Genomic DNA, 14,812 nt, shown 5'->3' with positions numbered 1-14,812 from the left:
TCCAGTGAGTAGCGGTGTCATTTGTTCTGCGTTGGTGTTTTTTAATAAAACAGAAACATTTCAACCTGATTATTTAGAACAAACATAAAATGTTCTGGCTCCTAACGAAGAAGACGTTTTGTTTTTTTACTGGTCGGATTCCTTCTCTGTTTTTACTGCAGCTTTTTCAAGGAAAGGATGAATTCACTGTGTTTTTAAAAGTGATGCTGCAGTTAACAAAGCAACAGCATCTGATCCAAACGGAAAGGTGTGGAAAGGGCCTGGACGTCACACTGAAACCCGTCCAGAAAAGTTCTTTGTGAGGTTTTTATTTTTTTAAATGAAGTTTGCAATACAAGTAGACTCGACTTCATTCTACAGTTTTACTGTATAAAGTGGTTTGATAGAAAGTGACTCAAGTCCTGTTCTTATAACTGAGAATACATTTAACTGATCCTAAAAGAATATGAAAATAGGATGCTATTATTTTAATAAAGCAAACATGCAAAATTAATTTAAATGTAAAAAAAAATTGGGCAACTTTATTTGCTTGAATGTGTTTTGTCTTGCTGGCCCATGAGTGTTTTTGACTCAACAATTTTGTCCCACATGACAAAAAGTTTGGAGCACGTTCTACTGGATCAAAGAGCAGCAGTTGATTTAATGTGGATATTCTTTTGCAGGTATTTTTGGTGATTTTCCTTTTGCCATCAAGACGATCCTGGGTTTGCAGGGTCTTCGTCTGAATGTAAGCGTTCTCTCCTGGTACTCCCGTTTCCTCCAATGAGCAAAAACCTTTTTGGGAAAGAATAAGGAACACTAAAATTCCCAGCGTCCCCAAACACAACCCAATTAAACCTGTGTTGGCTGCTTTCCAGAAAGCAACCAGCTTAAATTCACTTTACCAGTTCTGACTGGATGAATTAGGCCAGAAGCAAATCTGAAACTGAGAAGAGAAGAAACGCTGCAGTCCATTTCCTAAGGTGACATTTTATTGAAGTGAAAGTGAACATGAACTGAGCAGAGTTAGCAGTGTTTATACTGCTAACATCGCGCTCCTGAAGGAAACCAGCACATACTTTCACACAACCTATCAAACTGTCATTTTGCAGCTTGTGTGCCTGTTTTCTTTCCCACAGTTCACTGTAACCTGAGGTGCTGTTGTTTGGGATTTCTCAAGTGTGTGTCACACATTCACAAATGTCCAAGCATCACGCATGCATGTATGGAGAAGCAGCAAAATGGCTGGATAAGACATCAAAAAGCAAAAGGCAGATTTTGTTTTTCTTCCACAACTAGTAAAAACTTTGCAGGTGATATCTTAGGAATAAAACCCAAAGCTTTAATTTATCCTCATGCAAACTGAACAGATCATCTGAGTTCATCAGCAGAGATCCTGGAGGAGCGCAGATTTAAAGGGACGGTGTTTTTTAAAACCAACTTTTTACACCATGTTTTAATATGATTCCCTCATGTTTTCATGCATGTTTCGCAAATCCTTTAATCGCCGATGGCCAATTGGAGTGCCTAAAAGCTAGTTTAGGCCTAAACTAGCTGTGATGACATGCTGGAAAGAGCAGGAGGTTCTTAAAAGAGACAGTTGTCAATTTTTTTAAGTCATATTTGATATGTGGGGCCTTTCAATAACAACTGAATGTAACATATCATACTTGTCTGTATTTTGTATTTTCCAGGCACATTTTGGCTTTTTACAGCACAACCTGTGGGCTGATGCTGATGTCAAAACGATCTTATCTGCCTCTACAAAGGTGTGAAAACCTGCCACCAGCTCCATTTGGTCCACCATGAAACAGACCCGCACTATTTAGTCAACTCACTTTTGTCAATTTAGCAACTATGTTACTATATTTAGCGACACAAAAAATCGTTTTGGGACAGAATCGGAATCAGCAGGTCGGGCGTGAAAAAAGCAACAGCTGGTGATTTTCTGACAGAAAAATGGCTGAAAAGGAAAAGAGGAAACAGAAGATTCTGATTGGACAGAATAAAAAGTTATGTCTGATCTATTCAGTCATTTCATTTTGAGTGGCTGTAAGGCTTTTCTCAACTGCTCTACCGTTTAGAAAAAAATATCACAATTACCTTCACTGAGATATTTATCTGCCACTTTATAAAGATTCACTTTATAAACAGTTAATAACCTGTTATTATAGCCTCTTTAGCGGGACCTTGTGGTATGTGGACCAAAAGCTTCAGCTCAAAAGTAGAGTAAAAAATATTTCAAAAACTACTTTTCTTTTACCTGCTCAACAATAAATTAAGCATGAACCGTTTCAAGTAAAAACTAAAGTGGCCGGACTGATTTGTAGGAAAAGGATCGTAGATTCAAAACTTCGAATGGGTTTTCTGCTAAACTAATGGAATCCAGTTTGCTTGTTATTCTGGGAAAAACTGGCAAAATGTTTGATTTGAGTAAATTTTCCACCCCAGAACTTTAATCAGTAGTAATGAGGCAGCATTTATGCTAAGTAAATGTAATAAGCGAAGACCAAGCTGAAGCTGTTTGGGGTGATGCCGTGGAAAGGTTTTCCAGCATTTGTTTTCCGTACCTGCTGAACCCTGTGAAGGGTCAGCAGAGGCGGATGGGAAAACGAATTAGCAGTTATTACCAGAAACAAGGATTAGCATCCTTCAGCCGCGACTCGACTTCTGACATGGTTGGAAGAGTCACCTTCATCACTGAGTTTCTTCATTTCTTCAGCAGCCCAACAGTTGCTGTGGGTCGGTTTGTGTCGTCCACTGTGTGCCTTCGGCCGCGTTTCCGTCCAGGCAGAAGATGGCGAGCAGAGCGTGGAACATCAGAGCCTGCAAGTGTCTCGTCGCATCCCTCCTCCTCCTCCGATGCTCATGTATGGGAAGAGCTCAGCGCTGTTTCCACAACAAACACTGCAGGAGCTTTCTGCAGGAGCTCGGCTTTCTCACCACTCCTCATCTCCTCTGTCAACACGCTCACCACCATCACCGAGAGGAACAGGCTTTCTCCTGATTTATTTCAACTGTCACATGAATATTTTCTTTTTTACAGTCACAGTCAGTATCCTCTGAAGGACTGACAATATTCTGACACCTGCATGGAGACGGCGCTTGCAGCCATTTAAAAAAAAAAAAATTTAATTCAAGCAGTTTATTTGAATTTTGATCCTTACTTTGTCTTTAACTTAAACATATTATTATCCACCACATTTACCACATTGGCTCTCAGTTTAAAATGTCTGAAAAGAAATAGAAATGCGACAATAAAAAAATCTGAGCCGATATTGGTATCCGATATTAGTATTGCTCAGGTTAACATTGCATACATTTCCCTGCTCTTTTGACTAGAGCTGCAACTAACAAATATTTTAGTAACTAATTATTCTGACATCTAATTGGATAAAAAAAAAGAAAACCCGGGAAGTTTTAAAAATGTATTATTTAACAAGTTAAGCTTATTTCACATTAAAAATTCATTTAAAAAAAGGATTTTTTTAAAAAGTCAGAAAACACTTTATGTCCTAAAATGAAAAAACAACTTTACTTTAATCAATGCCTGATCATTTGTAGCAAAGGATGCATCTGCAGATAAAAAAAAAAAAACCTACAAAAAATTTGGATTAACCAAAATGAAGGCAAAAGTTGCTTGATAGGATATTTGTTTTAATGTTTTGAACCAGGTGAAGCTAACGCTACCACTTTAGCTCTGGCTAGAGCATGTTTACAAACAAGTTTTTTTTTTTTTATCTTGAGTGCAAAACTTACATACATTTGTACAGTTTTGGTTTAATTATTGCTGTGCCTTATGTTCTTTAATCACATGGCCTCATTGGAGTTTGACTCCAGTTTATTATTTGACCAATAAATCAGTTGACAATTATTTCAACAATCGATTCATCTGATTAACTGGGAGGGAACAGGATTCCACTAGTTAAATGGGAAAAAAAAAATGTCCAGGGAATTCGACTCTTTCAATAAAAAGCGAACAAATAAAAAAAATAGACCAGGGGCTGGATGTTAATCCAAGAGCAACTTTAATATAAGTGAGAAGAAAAATACGTGGCAGGAAAACAAGGCAAAGAAAGGCATCATCATCATCATCATCATCACCACCACTTTCACCAGACCTAACTGTAAATGTGCTTAAAGCTCCATCCAAAACTAAACAAACAGAAACTTCTCCAGATTTTTATTTTAGTATATTACAACTGTTAGTCTTATCTTTATAAAAAAGAAACTACAAAATAAAAAATATTTTGCAAATTCAAATTTAATTATTTACTGACTTTGCTTCTTTACTCAATAATATACACAACCACACACTCACACACAGACACACACACTCATACACACGTCTTCAACAGAACTGTGAAGAGAAAGAGAAAACGGGCTGATTAGAGTTCACCTGTCGGGTTACAGGTAGATAATGTTCAGCTTGCAGCGTCACCGACGAGTTGGTGCAGCTAAAGTTTATTCAAAATACAATAAAACCAGAGACATCGGCTCTAAAATGATGGCCAACCAGCTCCCATTTCAGTCACTTCGGAAATTTCTGAGTCTCAAAATTTACAACTTCTGGAACTCGAATAACCGAAGTCTGCTAAGATGGTTAGAAAACACTGAATTTATATATTTATTGATGTTTTTGTAATAGAAAATGTTGATTTTCTAAGAACATTCAGGTATAACTAGAATAACGCTGACAACCGGCAGGTTAGGAGTGATTATCTCTGATTTAATATGCTGAACTAATTAAAACATTTTCACTCAGAAGACACAGTTTTGTGAAATTCTGAGACTCAGAAGTGAAACCCAACCTTTGCAGTCTCAACCTCTTAAGAAATGCACCGACAAAACTGTGATAAAGTGTCCAACTATAACATTAACATCCAGCATTATTTCAATTCCTATAAACCTGCTTTTTGATCATTTCTATCGGAGGCTCCGTGAGTGAAATCAGTCAGCTCAACTCGACCCAGAGCCAGCAGCTAAATAAGGGAGGGATGAAGGACTGGAAAAGAAAGGAAGGACTAATATGGAGGGGAAAGGTGGAGAGACTGAGGGGGAGGGTGAAAGGGAAGTGAAGAGGTCGGAGACGTAAGCAGGAGGGAGAAGAACGAGTCGATGAAACTGAAGGAGGAGAAAGGAGGGGGGACAATGGAAAAAGTCTGGGGAAAAAAGACAAGAACAGAGGACATGAAGAGAAAGATGAAAGAGAAAGATGAAGGTGGGTGAAGAGGAAGAAATGTGAGCTCAGTCTCTGCTGCCACCTTGTGGTAAAACATCAAACTGCCCTCAGAGGACGTTGGAGCGACTCGCAAGAGAAAACCCGACGTCTCCTCACCTTCCATCGGTTGCCGCAGCCGTTACACAGAACGAAGGTGGTCATGGGTTCGTCGGCGCTGCGGGTCTGGACCTGGAAACAAACCGGACCACAGGATGAAAGCAGAACGCAGCCTGGGGTTCCTCCAGGGCGGACGCTGGTTCCGTACCTGCGTGTACGTGCAGTTCTTGCTGTGACACTTGCTGCAGATGAACATGTCCGTCTCGGTTCCGCCGACCTTGGACAACTGGTGTTCTCTGATGGACTCTTTGGTCAGAGCCTCTCTGATCTGCTTCAGCTCTGCGCTCGCCATCTCCTGGAATCATACCCACAGCAACAGCTGTCTCCCACGGTTAACAGCCGACACTGAACTCATCAACGTCCGTCGGACTCACCTCAGCCGTCATGGAGGCGATGCGTTCAGGCGCGATGCTCCCGCACAGGACGTTGCGTCTCAGCTCCGGGTTCTTCTGGTCCTTCAGGTTGGAGATTCGGCTCCGCAGCCGCGTCTTGTACTTCATGTCTGTGGATTTGAACTCCTGAAATATCCGTGAGGACGGTTAACTGTCAAGGACTAAAACAAGGAATGCAGACAGTGTCTGCAGCATTTAAACTTTTTGTGTCCAGAATATGCGGGCTCTGCTGAGATGTTAGGGCAAGGTCTGTACAACTCCTGAATGGAAGGAAGCTCAGCCCCGACAATCCTCTCCAGATATAATCGATGATTGGTATAAAATCAGTAACAGAAAACAAACTACTGGCAGAACCAGTAAGATTAATCAGATCTCAAACAGAAATGCTTCAGAAGCACTTAAATAAAAGTATCAGCACTGACCAGCAGAAAGTGAAACACTTCTATAAAGGCAAAGGATTTTTTTTTTAGTTTCTGTCTGGACTGTTTGAACGCGTCATCAAAATATCAATAAAGAAATAAACTGAAACCTTCTCAGCATCAAGTCTCATCCCAACAGGTAGTGAGTTAAATATCATTAGTCCACAAAGTCACAGCGTGTAGGATCTCATTTAAAAGATTTTCCAGAAAACCAGGAGTCGTTCTACTGATGAACTCTCCACTTGTGCCCCCTGGTGGCCGTTCCAGACATACCAGCAAACTGAATTATTCACCCAAAACAGGTTGGACCTTACTGGGTTTAACACTGGATCCATCTTAACTAAAAAAAACAAACAAACAAACAAAAGAAAACAGTAAATGTGGCTTAGAAAACTTAAGATTCAAAATGTGGCCCAATCAAAGTTCTGATTAATAAAAACTATCTTTTATCGTATTTTGGGTCAGATTTATAACGTTCAGCTCAGTCAGAACTGCACCATCCTGCATGGCACTCATTTAAACCCTCATGTTAAATTAGAAAATAACAGAATAAAAAGGAAAAACTTCAAGGTTTTGATTCCATAATGTCAATTAAAAGTGAAGGATATGTTCCTCAATCTGTGCTGCCAGATGTTCACAGTCAACTCCAGTGGCCTTGAAGTCATCTGAAACACACAGCATAGTTTTATTATGATTTCATCAGAGACCGACAAAAACCAAACCACTTAACCTATTCAGGAAGAAAGCAGGTAAACAAGAAACTAAGTAAGGTACTAACTAACTAAGGGATTAACATGGATTAAAGACGTTCTCACCTCCAGTCTGCAGAGCCGCCACCAGCAGCTCTCGACTCTTGGTCCGCACGTTGTCCGTAGTGACGGGGGCGCGGGGGAACGAGGTGAACTGGTGTGGGGCGGTCGGCGTCTCCACTGATTTCTCACTGCTATGAGATGAGATAAAACATGGCTGCGATAAAACGGAGACAACTTTCAAGACAACTGTAAGAATCAATCTTTAATTTAGTTTCATCACCACAGACAGTAACTATGAATACATGCTGGTCAGAACCTCTTCTCCGTGGAGCCAGAGTCCTTGGAGGTAGACGTTGACCTCACAAGAGAGCCGTCCTTCTTCTTCTCATCAGGCTTCCCTTCTGCACCATCTGCAGACAGAAAACACACACACACACACACACACACACACACACACACACACACACACACACACACACACACACACACACACACACACACACACACACACACACCAACATGAACACAAGGATAACATTTCTTCAAGAGAATTTCAGAGACTCAGATCCAAAATGTTTTGCTATTCCAATCAGAAAAACAAAACAATTGAGTCTGAGAAATGATCCATTGAACACTAACTTGGAGGGAAAACTAACCGATGGATCACCATTCATGTGTGAACTAGTTAGTTACAGACTGCTTACTGAATGTCAGTAACTAGTCCACAGAGAGGCGGCGCTCACCCAGGAGTTTCTTCCAGGACTTGATGAGAGTTTTGGCCAGAGTCTGAACTTCCTCATCTGAACTCTGTTTCCTCACCGCGTTCACCGACATCCCAACTCTGGTTGACTGAATTCAGATGTTCAAGAGAATCAAAAAATAATAATAAAAAAAACCCAACAAAATAAGCCTTTCCTTTCGTGATGGAAGACATCAGAGAATATATGCCATTTTATGATAATTTCAGGTAATTCATCAGTCATATTGCTACATCTTGCAAACATTAGTCTGCAAGTAGAAAAGATGCCACAAAAAAACTACTAACTTGCCCTGGTTTGCCTGTTGACCATGAGAGCAGACAGGAAGATGGTAAAAGAAGCTCTAAACATCCTGAAATCCCATCCTGGGACCTGCAGCCTGCTAGTGATGAAAGTGCATCAAGACGACGCAGAACGAGGAGGAAAACACGGAGGTCAGACTGACCTGCAGAGTTTCCAGAGACATCTTCATGTTCTTCAGTTCCCTCAGTAAATCAAGAGCGCCGTCCTTCAAAGAAAGAAAGCTTTAGGTTCAGATCTTACCCTCTAAATATGACCCCAACTTACCAGCCTGAATAACCAGCTTTCTGTCCAGATACAGGACATATTTATTCCAAATAATTCAACATTATTTCTACTGTTACTGCCCTATGCAGTTTTTGGTAATATTGGATTTATTTACCCACATGAGCTCTTCTTGCTGACCAATAAAACAATCAAATATTTTGATGGTTTTTAAAAAGGCCCCATGAGAGCAGATGATGTAAAACACAAGCTGTTTTCTTCTGTGTCTGAGCCAAATGAATGGAGACACAGTTTGAATGCAACCTAAACGTAGATCAGTAGCATTAGCTTTAAGCAACTAATAGGGCCAAACATGTTTCAGCACATTCATTTGATCATTTTAATTGACTAGTTTGTGGTTTTGTTGTTGTCGTTGTTTTAAATGTCATGACACTTTTTAAGCGACATTATCAATGCAGTGATGCAATAACCACACACAAGTTGATCCATTAATTCAGAAAAATCAAACCGTAAACCAACTGAAGTGATGACGTAACTAATTCCAGGTGCGCGTGTTTATTTAAATGACAACTTTCTGACCAATGGCTGCCGAGGCTCGGAACTAACAAACCACTTTGAAAAAGGCAGAAAACTCGGCTTCGTCTCAACAGAAACTTTGACATTTTCTGGTCAGTTGGACGGCGCCAGCAGCCGCTGTCCGGCTTTCCAGAACCTTCCCTCCCGCTCCGGGTGACGGTGGACTCATCACCGGATGGCTGCGCTCGTTCCGCGGATGCAGCAGCTGCTTTGTGCTCTTACCGTGTTTTTCTTGTGCACCATTTTATCCAGCTTTTTGGCGATGCGCTCGACCTCCTGGGTTTTGGCCATTTTTTGTTTTATTTGCGGACTCTTCAGTTCAGCTGCTCTGCTGCGGTGAAAAACTCCATGTAAGAAGAGGGGAAAATCCCTCTCTCTCTCCTTTTCTGCCCTTCTTTTCACGCAGCCTGTCGGGTTCCTCTCTCTCTCTCTTTCTCTCTCTCGTTTGTTGTGATGTGACACCGAGGGACGATGGGAAATGGAGTTTTTACAGGGACACCAAAACCCAAAGATAACTGCCAGCACAGTGGCAATAAATAAAATAGTATTTCCATAAAGCTTCTCTGTGGGAAACCAATTTCAACATATGTGGCTTTTTATTAAAATATATGGAACATATGGCAACTATAGTCTCCACACTTTTTCCCTCTTATGTTAGAATAAAACATTTACACACTTTTAGGAGAGGAAAAAACAAATTATAGTGATAAAATGTAAAAAGTGTGTAAATCATTGTATATGAAATATATATTATTTAGAAGTAAAGGTACAAAAATATTATAAAATGTAACATTTTATTTTTATATGATAAAAATATTAAGTACATTATTCGTCTAGTCCTAATAATGTAGTACAAATATTTGTAAACAATATATTAAATACAAGGTATACTATGGAAATAGTTGGCAACAGTAGCAAACTAGTAATTTATTCACTGTTACACAAAAAATAAGCTGGAGAACTGTTTTTATTGTCCTATGCAGAAAAAAATATCTTTAAAAAATATATATATGTGAAAATTATGGAAACGTGATGCATTTTCTGTAATAAATACAGATTTTATTAAAGTAAATCCTTTTAGGCTTATTTTATGAGATGTTTAGGGAATATTCGTACTCTGTGATAGCTCAACAAAGAGGTGCTCCATCTTTTAGACGTGTTCCTCGCATCTTCCCTCGTCATAAAACCTCCGTACCGGAGGAGGAGTGTCTGCCGGTTTCACAGCCACAAATCAAAGGAACAGACTTGGCTTGGTTTCATTGTCGCCTACTGAACAGAACCGATCTTCTCTGCACGTACTGGGCTCTCTGAGGGATTTAACCAACACTGCAGACTGAGCTATGTTTGAAAAATAATATATGAGCTTCAAAAAAGAGGAAAAGCATCATTGGAGCTTTAGAGTTTACAGTAGATTGCACACATAATTCTAAGAAAATTCAGTAAATTTACTGCTCATATAAAATAAAATGAAAATTTGCTTCAATCAAGCAGAAATACTTTGATATATGACTTTATAGTCCACAGATTTTTAAATCAACAGATGCTCTTACGTGTTTCTTTTCTACATTTTCCTCTCCTAACATTAAGAAACTATTCATTACAAATATGACAGCATTCATTTTAGTAAAATATTAATAAATTTATTCTGAAATTGTGTGAAGTCTAAAATAGAAAGCAATATGAACAACATTTCATTAAATCTGGAGAATGCTGCTATTTCTATCTAAGGTTTTTGGACATGTGTGTTTCTCACATATTCCACTAGATGTCAGTATTAAGTTATTTTATTTTCTAATGCATTTTCCTCTCATGTCCTTAATTTCAAAAGAAATTATATTATCAAAATGAGCTTCAAGAAAATGTTTCTGACTAAGTGTCTTAGTTTCTAACTAAGACAGATTTTTATCTTCGATTGCAGTTTTTCAAAAACATGTTTAAGTCATGCAGACTGTGGATGGGTTGGCTCTCGTTTTTACTTCACTACTTTTTAAAATCCATATTCATTTGTTTATATGACTAAACAGAATCTCGACACGTTAAATGGGTTAAAAGTGAATCTCATTATGGGTCACAAGTTAAAACAAAGGAAAATAGCAGAGATGCTGATTTCAGTGAGAATCAGAAATGGATGGAAATCGTTCATATTCCTACATGCTCCATGTAATCTAAACCACGCACAGCGCCGCCTGCCTGTAACTTTCCCTCTGTCCTCATCCAGATTTCAGCCTCTCCTCTGGATGATGAGTGAATAAAGTTTCTGCCCGTCTGTCAGATTCTTTGTTTGCTCCAGAAAACTTCTTTCACTTTTCCTCAACTTCTATCCTCTCTGATGTCCATAATTTCACTTCTCTGTGTTGTCATATCTTTCATACCCAGTTTCATTGTTTTATTGTTTAATCCTTTCTGTCGACTCTCATTTTCATTTGTTTTCATTCTTGTTGTCTTTGCAGCACAGAATCTGATCTCCTCTTCGTCTCATCCTTTCTTCAATTTTGTTCTTTTTCCCTCTGTGATTGCATTTCACTATTTTTTTACACATTTTTATGCATCTGTACAGATGTTTTTCAGTGGGAACAGCAGCGTTTGCTGCTATATTTAACAACTTTTCTGACATCATCAGGAATCATCAGTTTAAAAATCGAACAGAAAACAGGTGCCTGTCCTTCCATCTGCAGCAGATTTGCTTTAAAAAGTTGCAGAACCAATAGATTTATTTTTACCTACAGTTGCCGTCTTTTTAAGAGCATCTTCTGGGGTAGTTATGTTTTTATTTTTATTTAACCTTTATGTAACCAGGTAAGTTTACTGGGAACAAATCCTTACCTTCAATGACATTAAAATGTTGTACAACCGAATATGATTCAGCAGAACAAAAATAAAACTGTATTCATACTAACCAAATGTGCAACAAACACTTGATAAGTTAATAGTTTTAAAAGCAGGCATATTAATCATGTACTATGGTTTTTATTGAAGTTAAGCTTTCATGTTTTTTGCAAGTTGTGCCAAAAAAGTAAATTTTTGGCCAAAGGACTTTTAGGACGATCATAGTGATTAATTTATTAGAATGTAAAGTGCAAGTTTTATTGGAAATAATGAAGAGAGTGAAAGTATGGAGTTGGTTTTCCTTTCATAATTAGAGCATTTTATGCTGTTAATGTATGATTGGTATATAGCATCATTTTATTGCATTTGCTGTGTTTATTTTTGGTGAATGTTTTTTTCTGCTGACTGAAAACAAATTGGGAAATAAAAGATGCCTTTTCATAATTTCAAACCAGACATGTTTTAAGAAGAACGCCAATGAGATTGCACACAAATACAGTCTTCATTTCTAGATCCATCTTTACGCACTGATGTGTACAAACTGGTCGATTCTCTTCTGAAACTGTTACCTTTGGGAAATTCACCTGAAGCTTCTGGCCCTCAGACAATCTGGCATCAGCCGAAGAGACTTCGCCGCAGAACGGGTTGTGATTTCAGCGAGTGATGCAGCGGCTGCCGGACTCATTTACCAACAATGAGGAAGAATTACCGCCTCAACACAATAGTTGACCGGATTTTTGAAGGAAATAAGAATGGCTCCATCCATCCAACAGAGAGGGCTCTTCCTGTCTCCCATCATAACTTGCAGTTGCTCTATACATCCAGTTTGGGCAGAAAGGACACTTCCTGGTGGCGTGTGAAGGTCAAAATGAAAAGCTGGAGATGAAGGAAAGTGGGCACTTCCTGCTCCAGATGAGGCCCTGTGGATCCAGTTGAAGCAGAGAAGGACTTCCTGGCGTCAGAGGTTACCTGAATGAGTCCATGCATCAAGAGAAGAGAGGCCGCATTGATCTCATTCACAGAATAAATGCTTCTCCGGAAGTTACCCACAAAGCGTAGAGCAAACGCCGCTGCAACCAGGATCTGGGGTACCAGGAATATTCCACACGGAGACCAAAGTGACATTGGTCCTATCTGCAAAGATCAGTTTGCATTTATTAGAAAATGCTTCAGTAATGACATAATAATGTTTTTAATAATGCCTAGAACTTTCTTCCAACTTCAAAATCTTTTCGGATGAGCGATGGCCTACGCAAAGTTCTGTGAACATGATGGATGGAGATGGAGGCATTTTCCCAGACAGACAAACTCTTGTGTATGCTCCTCATGTTTTTATTAATAACCTCCATCTGTCTTCCACATGCAGGATTCTTCATGCTGATCTTTAACGTGTTCACTCCTTTTGAGTCTGTAAATATGAGCTTCTATACACCCAGAGTCGCCTGAAAATATAAAAAGTGAAAAACTGTGGATGATTTGTGTTTCTGTGGGGATTTCATGTTTGGTTTTGCAGCTGCTGGTGATGTAATCTTTTCATTCTGATCGCCTTTTCCATTGTATGTTTTAAATGTTACATTTTAACCCAGGAATCACTGTGAGCTTTTTATCCTTTTTTTGATAACTAGCTTTTTTCACATTCTGGAATTGGATGAACAATTAACCAAAGTTTCATTTGTTTTTCAAATGAAAATTCAATATTTACAATTCATCAGCTGTTTGATAAGCTTAGCAATAAATCACCTCAAAATTTTATATATAAATACAAAAACATTCATGGCTGTAAGTTGACATTAATTTTTTGTATTCTGCCTTAAAGTAATCCAAATGAATGCATCCATTTTATTCACAGTAGTCAGTCTCTGTCCATCACTCTACCTTTGCCAGGAGCAAATAAAACACGTTTCTCTTAAAACAATCAAAAAGAATGAAAGAAAAAATGCATCTTGATGGATTGTTGGTATACAAAAAAGTCTTTTTCTTTTTCTTACTTCATAATAATGATCTGAACAAACCAGCTCCATCTCTGACTTTGGTAGGAAAATGTGTTTCCAACTGTTAAGCCCCAGTGAATAAAGCAATATTTCAAAACCATTTGTGCGGCTTTGGACAATAACATCATTGTGGTACAGGAGTTTAGCTTTATTAGCTGTGTATTTTTACAGATGAAAGAAGAGGAAGAGGAAACACAAATCTGCAGGATGAAAGCTCTCTGACACCGGACTCATATGCATGGCAGTTTCCCATCTTACTAAATATTTGAGTTTGGGTTCAATATATGAAAATAATACAGAGGTGCCAGGAATCCTATCTAACTGATCAAAGGGTTTTCTGCACTGTTTAAGTTAGCATGCAGCAGTATCCATGTACAAAGGGAGTTTATAATGGTTGTATGACTGTTTCTTTTCCTGTATTTCTACATTAAAATGAGCAGCTTAACTTCCCAGCTGCACAATCGTCTCATCATCACATGAGAAGCTGAGAAATGGTCCGTCTGAAATGACTCTCTCCATCTAATTAGCAGCCTGTTAATAACATGTAATAAAACAGGCAGATGTTCCTACAAATAATTGTCTGGCTGCGTTAGCAGTATCAGCTCCAAAGAAAAGCGCGCCGCCATCATCATCGCGTCGCATCAAAATGACATCCACACTGTAAAACACATTGTTAACATTAGACTCAGCTGCCACATGATTCTAAATCTGTGGGAACTTAGTGAAGTTTTTCAGTTGATTCTGTTCACGTTGGAAAAAGTGATCCAGGGATTACCACAATAATGTTTGTCATGTATGTCTGCTTTGATGCTTTGCTGCCTCTGTGATTCTTTTCTTTTTTTTGGTGGGGGATTCTTGCATTTTTTAGGATCTGTTCTGAGTAACGATACTCGCCGTAGATTTGTTTGCATGTGGGAGCAGCTGTTTAAGATTTTCACAACCAAACTAAGGCTTGGAGTGATGGACTCAGCTTGCACAGCATGGGCTGCAGACGTGAGACGGAGATAAAGCAGGGACAAATGCGTAGAAGGAGCAGGAGCTTTTAATTATGTCATAATCTGCTTGACAATGTAGAAATATTGATAAACTTCTCTAAAACACCTTATATTGTTTGACTTTCTAAGCACTTCCAAATCGTATCCGCTGTCTGATAATGAAAGATTATTGTCAGAAAAGGCCAGACTTGGTGAACTGGCAGCAGAAATGAAAAGACGTTTGTGGATTTTTGGAATAATTTGAGATTCTCAAAATCCAGG

General features: G+C 38.8%; 1 protein-coding gene across 4 annotated transcripts; it reads right to left on the bottom strand.

The window, feature by feature from the left end:
- Window positions 1-3,990: 3,990 nt before the first annotated feature.
- Window positions 3,991-9,184, bottom strand: tcea2 (transcription elongation factor A (SII), 2). Of its 4 annotated transcripts, none has more exons than XM_055056932.1 (10): window positions 8,962-9,184; window positions 8,084-8,146; window positions 7,624-7,729; window positions 7,197-7,290; window positions 6,944-7,071; window positions 6,739-6,793; window positions 5,692-5,848; window positions 5,466-5,612; window positions 5,318-5,389; window positions 3,991-4,339 (listed from the first exon to the last, which is right to left on the bottom strand). In XM_055056932.1, the coding sequence occupies exons 1-10, from the start codon at window positions 9,028-9,030 to the stop codon at window positions 4,331-4,333; spliced, it is 900 nt and encodes a 299-aa protein (XP_054912907.1). In that variant the 5' UTR covers window positions 9,031-9,184; the 3' UTR covers window positions 3,991-4,330. The 4 variants fall into 4 exon arrangements, with proteins under 4 accessions (XP_054912907.1, XP_054912910.1, XP_054912908.1 ...); XM_055056935.1 differs by lacking the exon at window positions 8,962-9,184 and adding an exon at window positions 7,926-7,939 and having other exon boundaries at window positions 8,084-8,143; XM_055056933.1 differs by lacking the exon at window positions 8,962-9,184 and adding an exon at window positions 7,930-8,017 and having other exon boundaries at window positions 8,084-8,108.
- Between the last annotated feature and the right edge of the window lie 5,628 nt (window positions 9,185-14,812).

The sequence above is a fragment of the Poeciliopsis prolifica genome, unplaced genomic scaffold, assembly GCF_027474105.1.
Source record: "Poeciliopsis prolifica strain line A6 unplaced genomic scaffold, Auburn_PproV2 SCAFFOLD046, whole genome shotgun sequence".
In the NCBI taxonomy this organism is placed as follows: domain Eukaryota; kingdom Metazoa; phylum Chordata; class Actinopteri; order Cyprinodontiformes; family Poeciliidae; genus Poeciliopsis; species Poeciliopsis prolifica.
The sequence above is the reverse complement of the archived record's forward strand: the minus strand, read 5'-3'. Positions and strand labels throughout refer to the sequence as shown.

Excerpts from the sequence above, each read along its gene's own strand:
- tcea2 (XM_055056932.1), bottom strand. The coding sequence starts at position 9,030 with ATGGCCAAAACCCAGGAGGTCGAGCGCATCGCCAAAAAGCTGGATAAA. Across the intron at positions 7,072-7,196 it reads TCTGGCTCCACGGAGAAGAG|CAGTGAGAAATCAGTGGAGA; the intron begins GTTCTGACCAGC and ends CTCATCTCATAG. Across the intron at positions 6,794-6,943 it reads GGCGGCTCTGCAGACTGGAG|ATGACTTCAAGGCCACTGGA; the intron begins GTGAGAACGTCT and ends TGTGTGTTTCAG.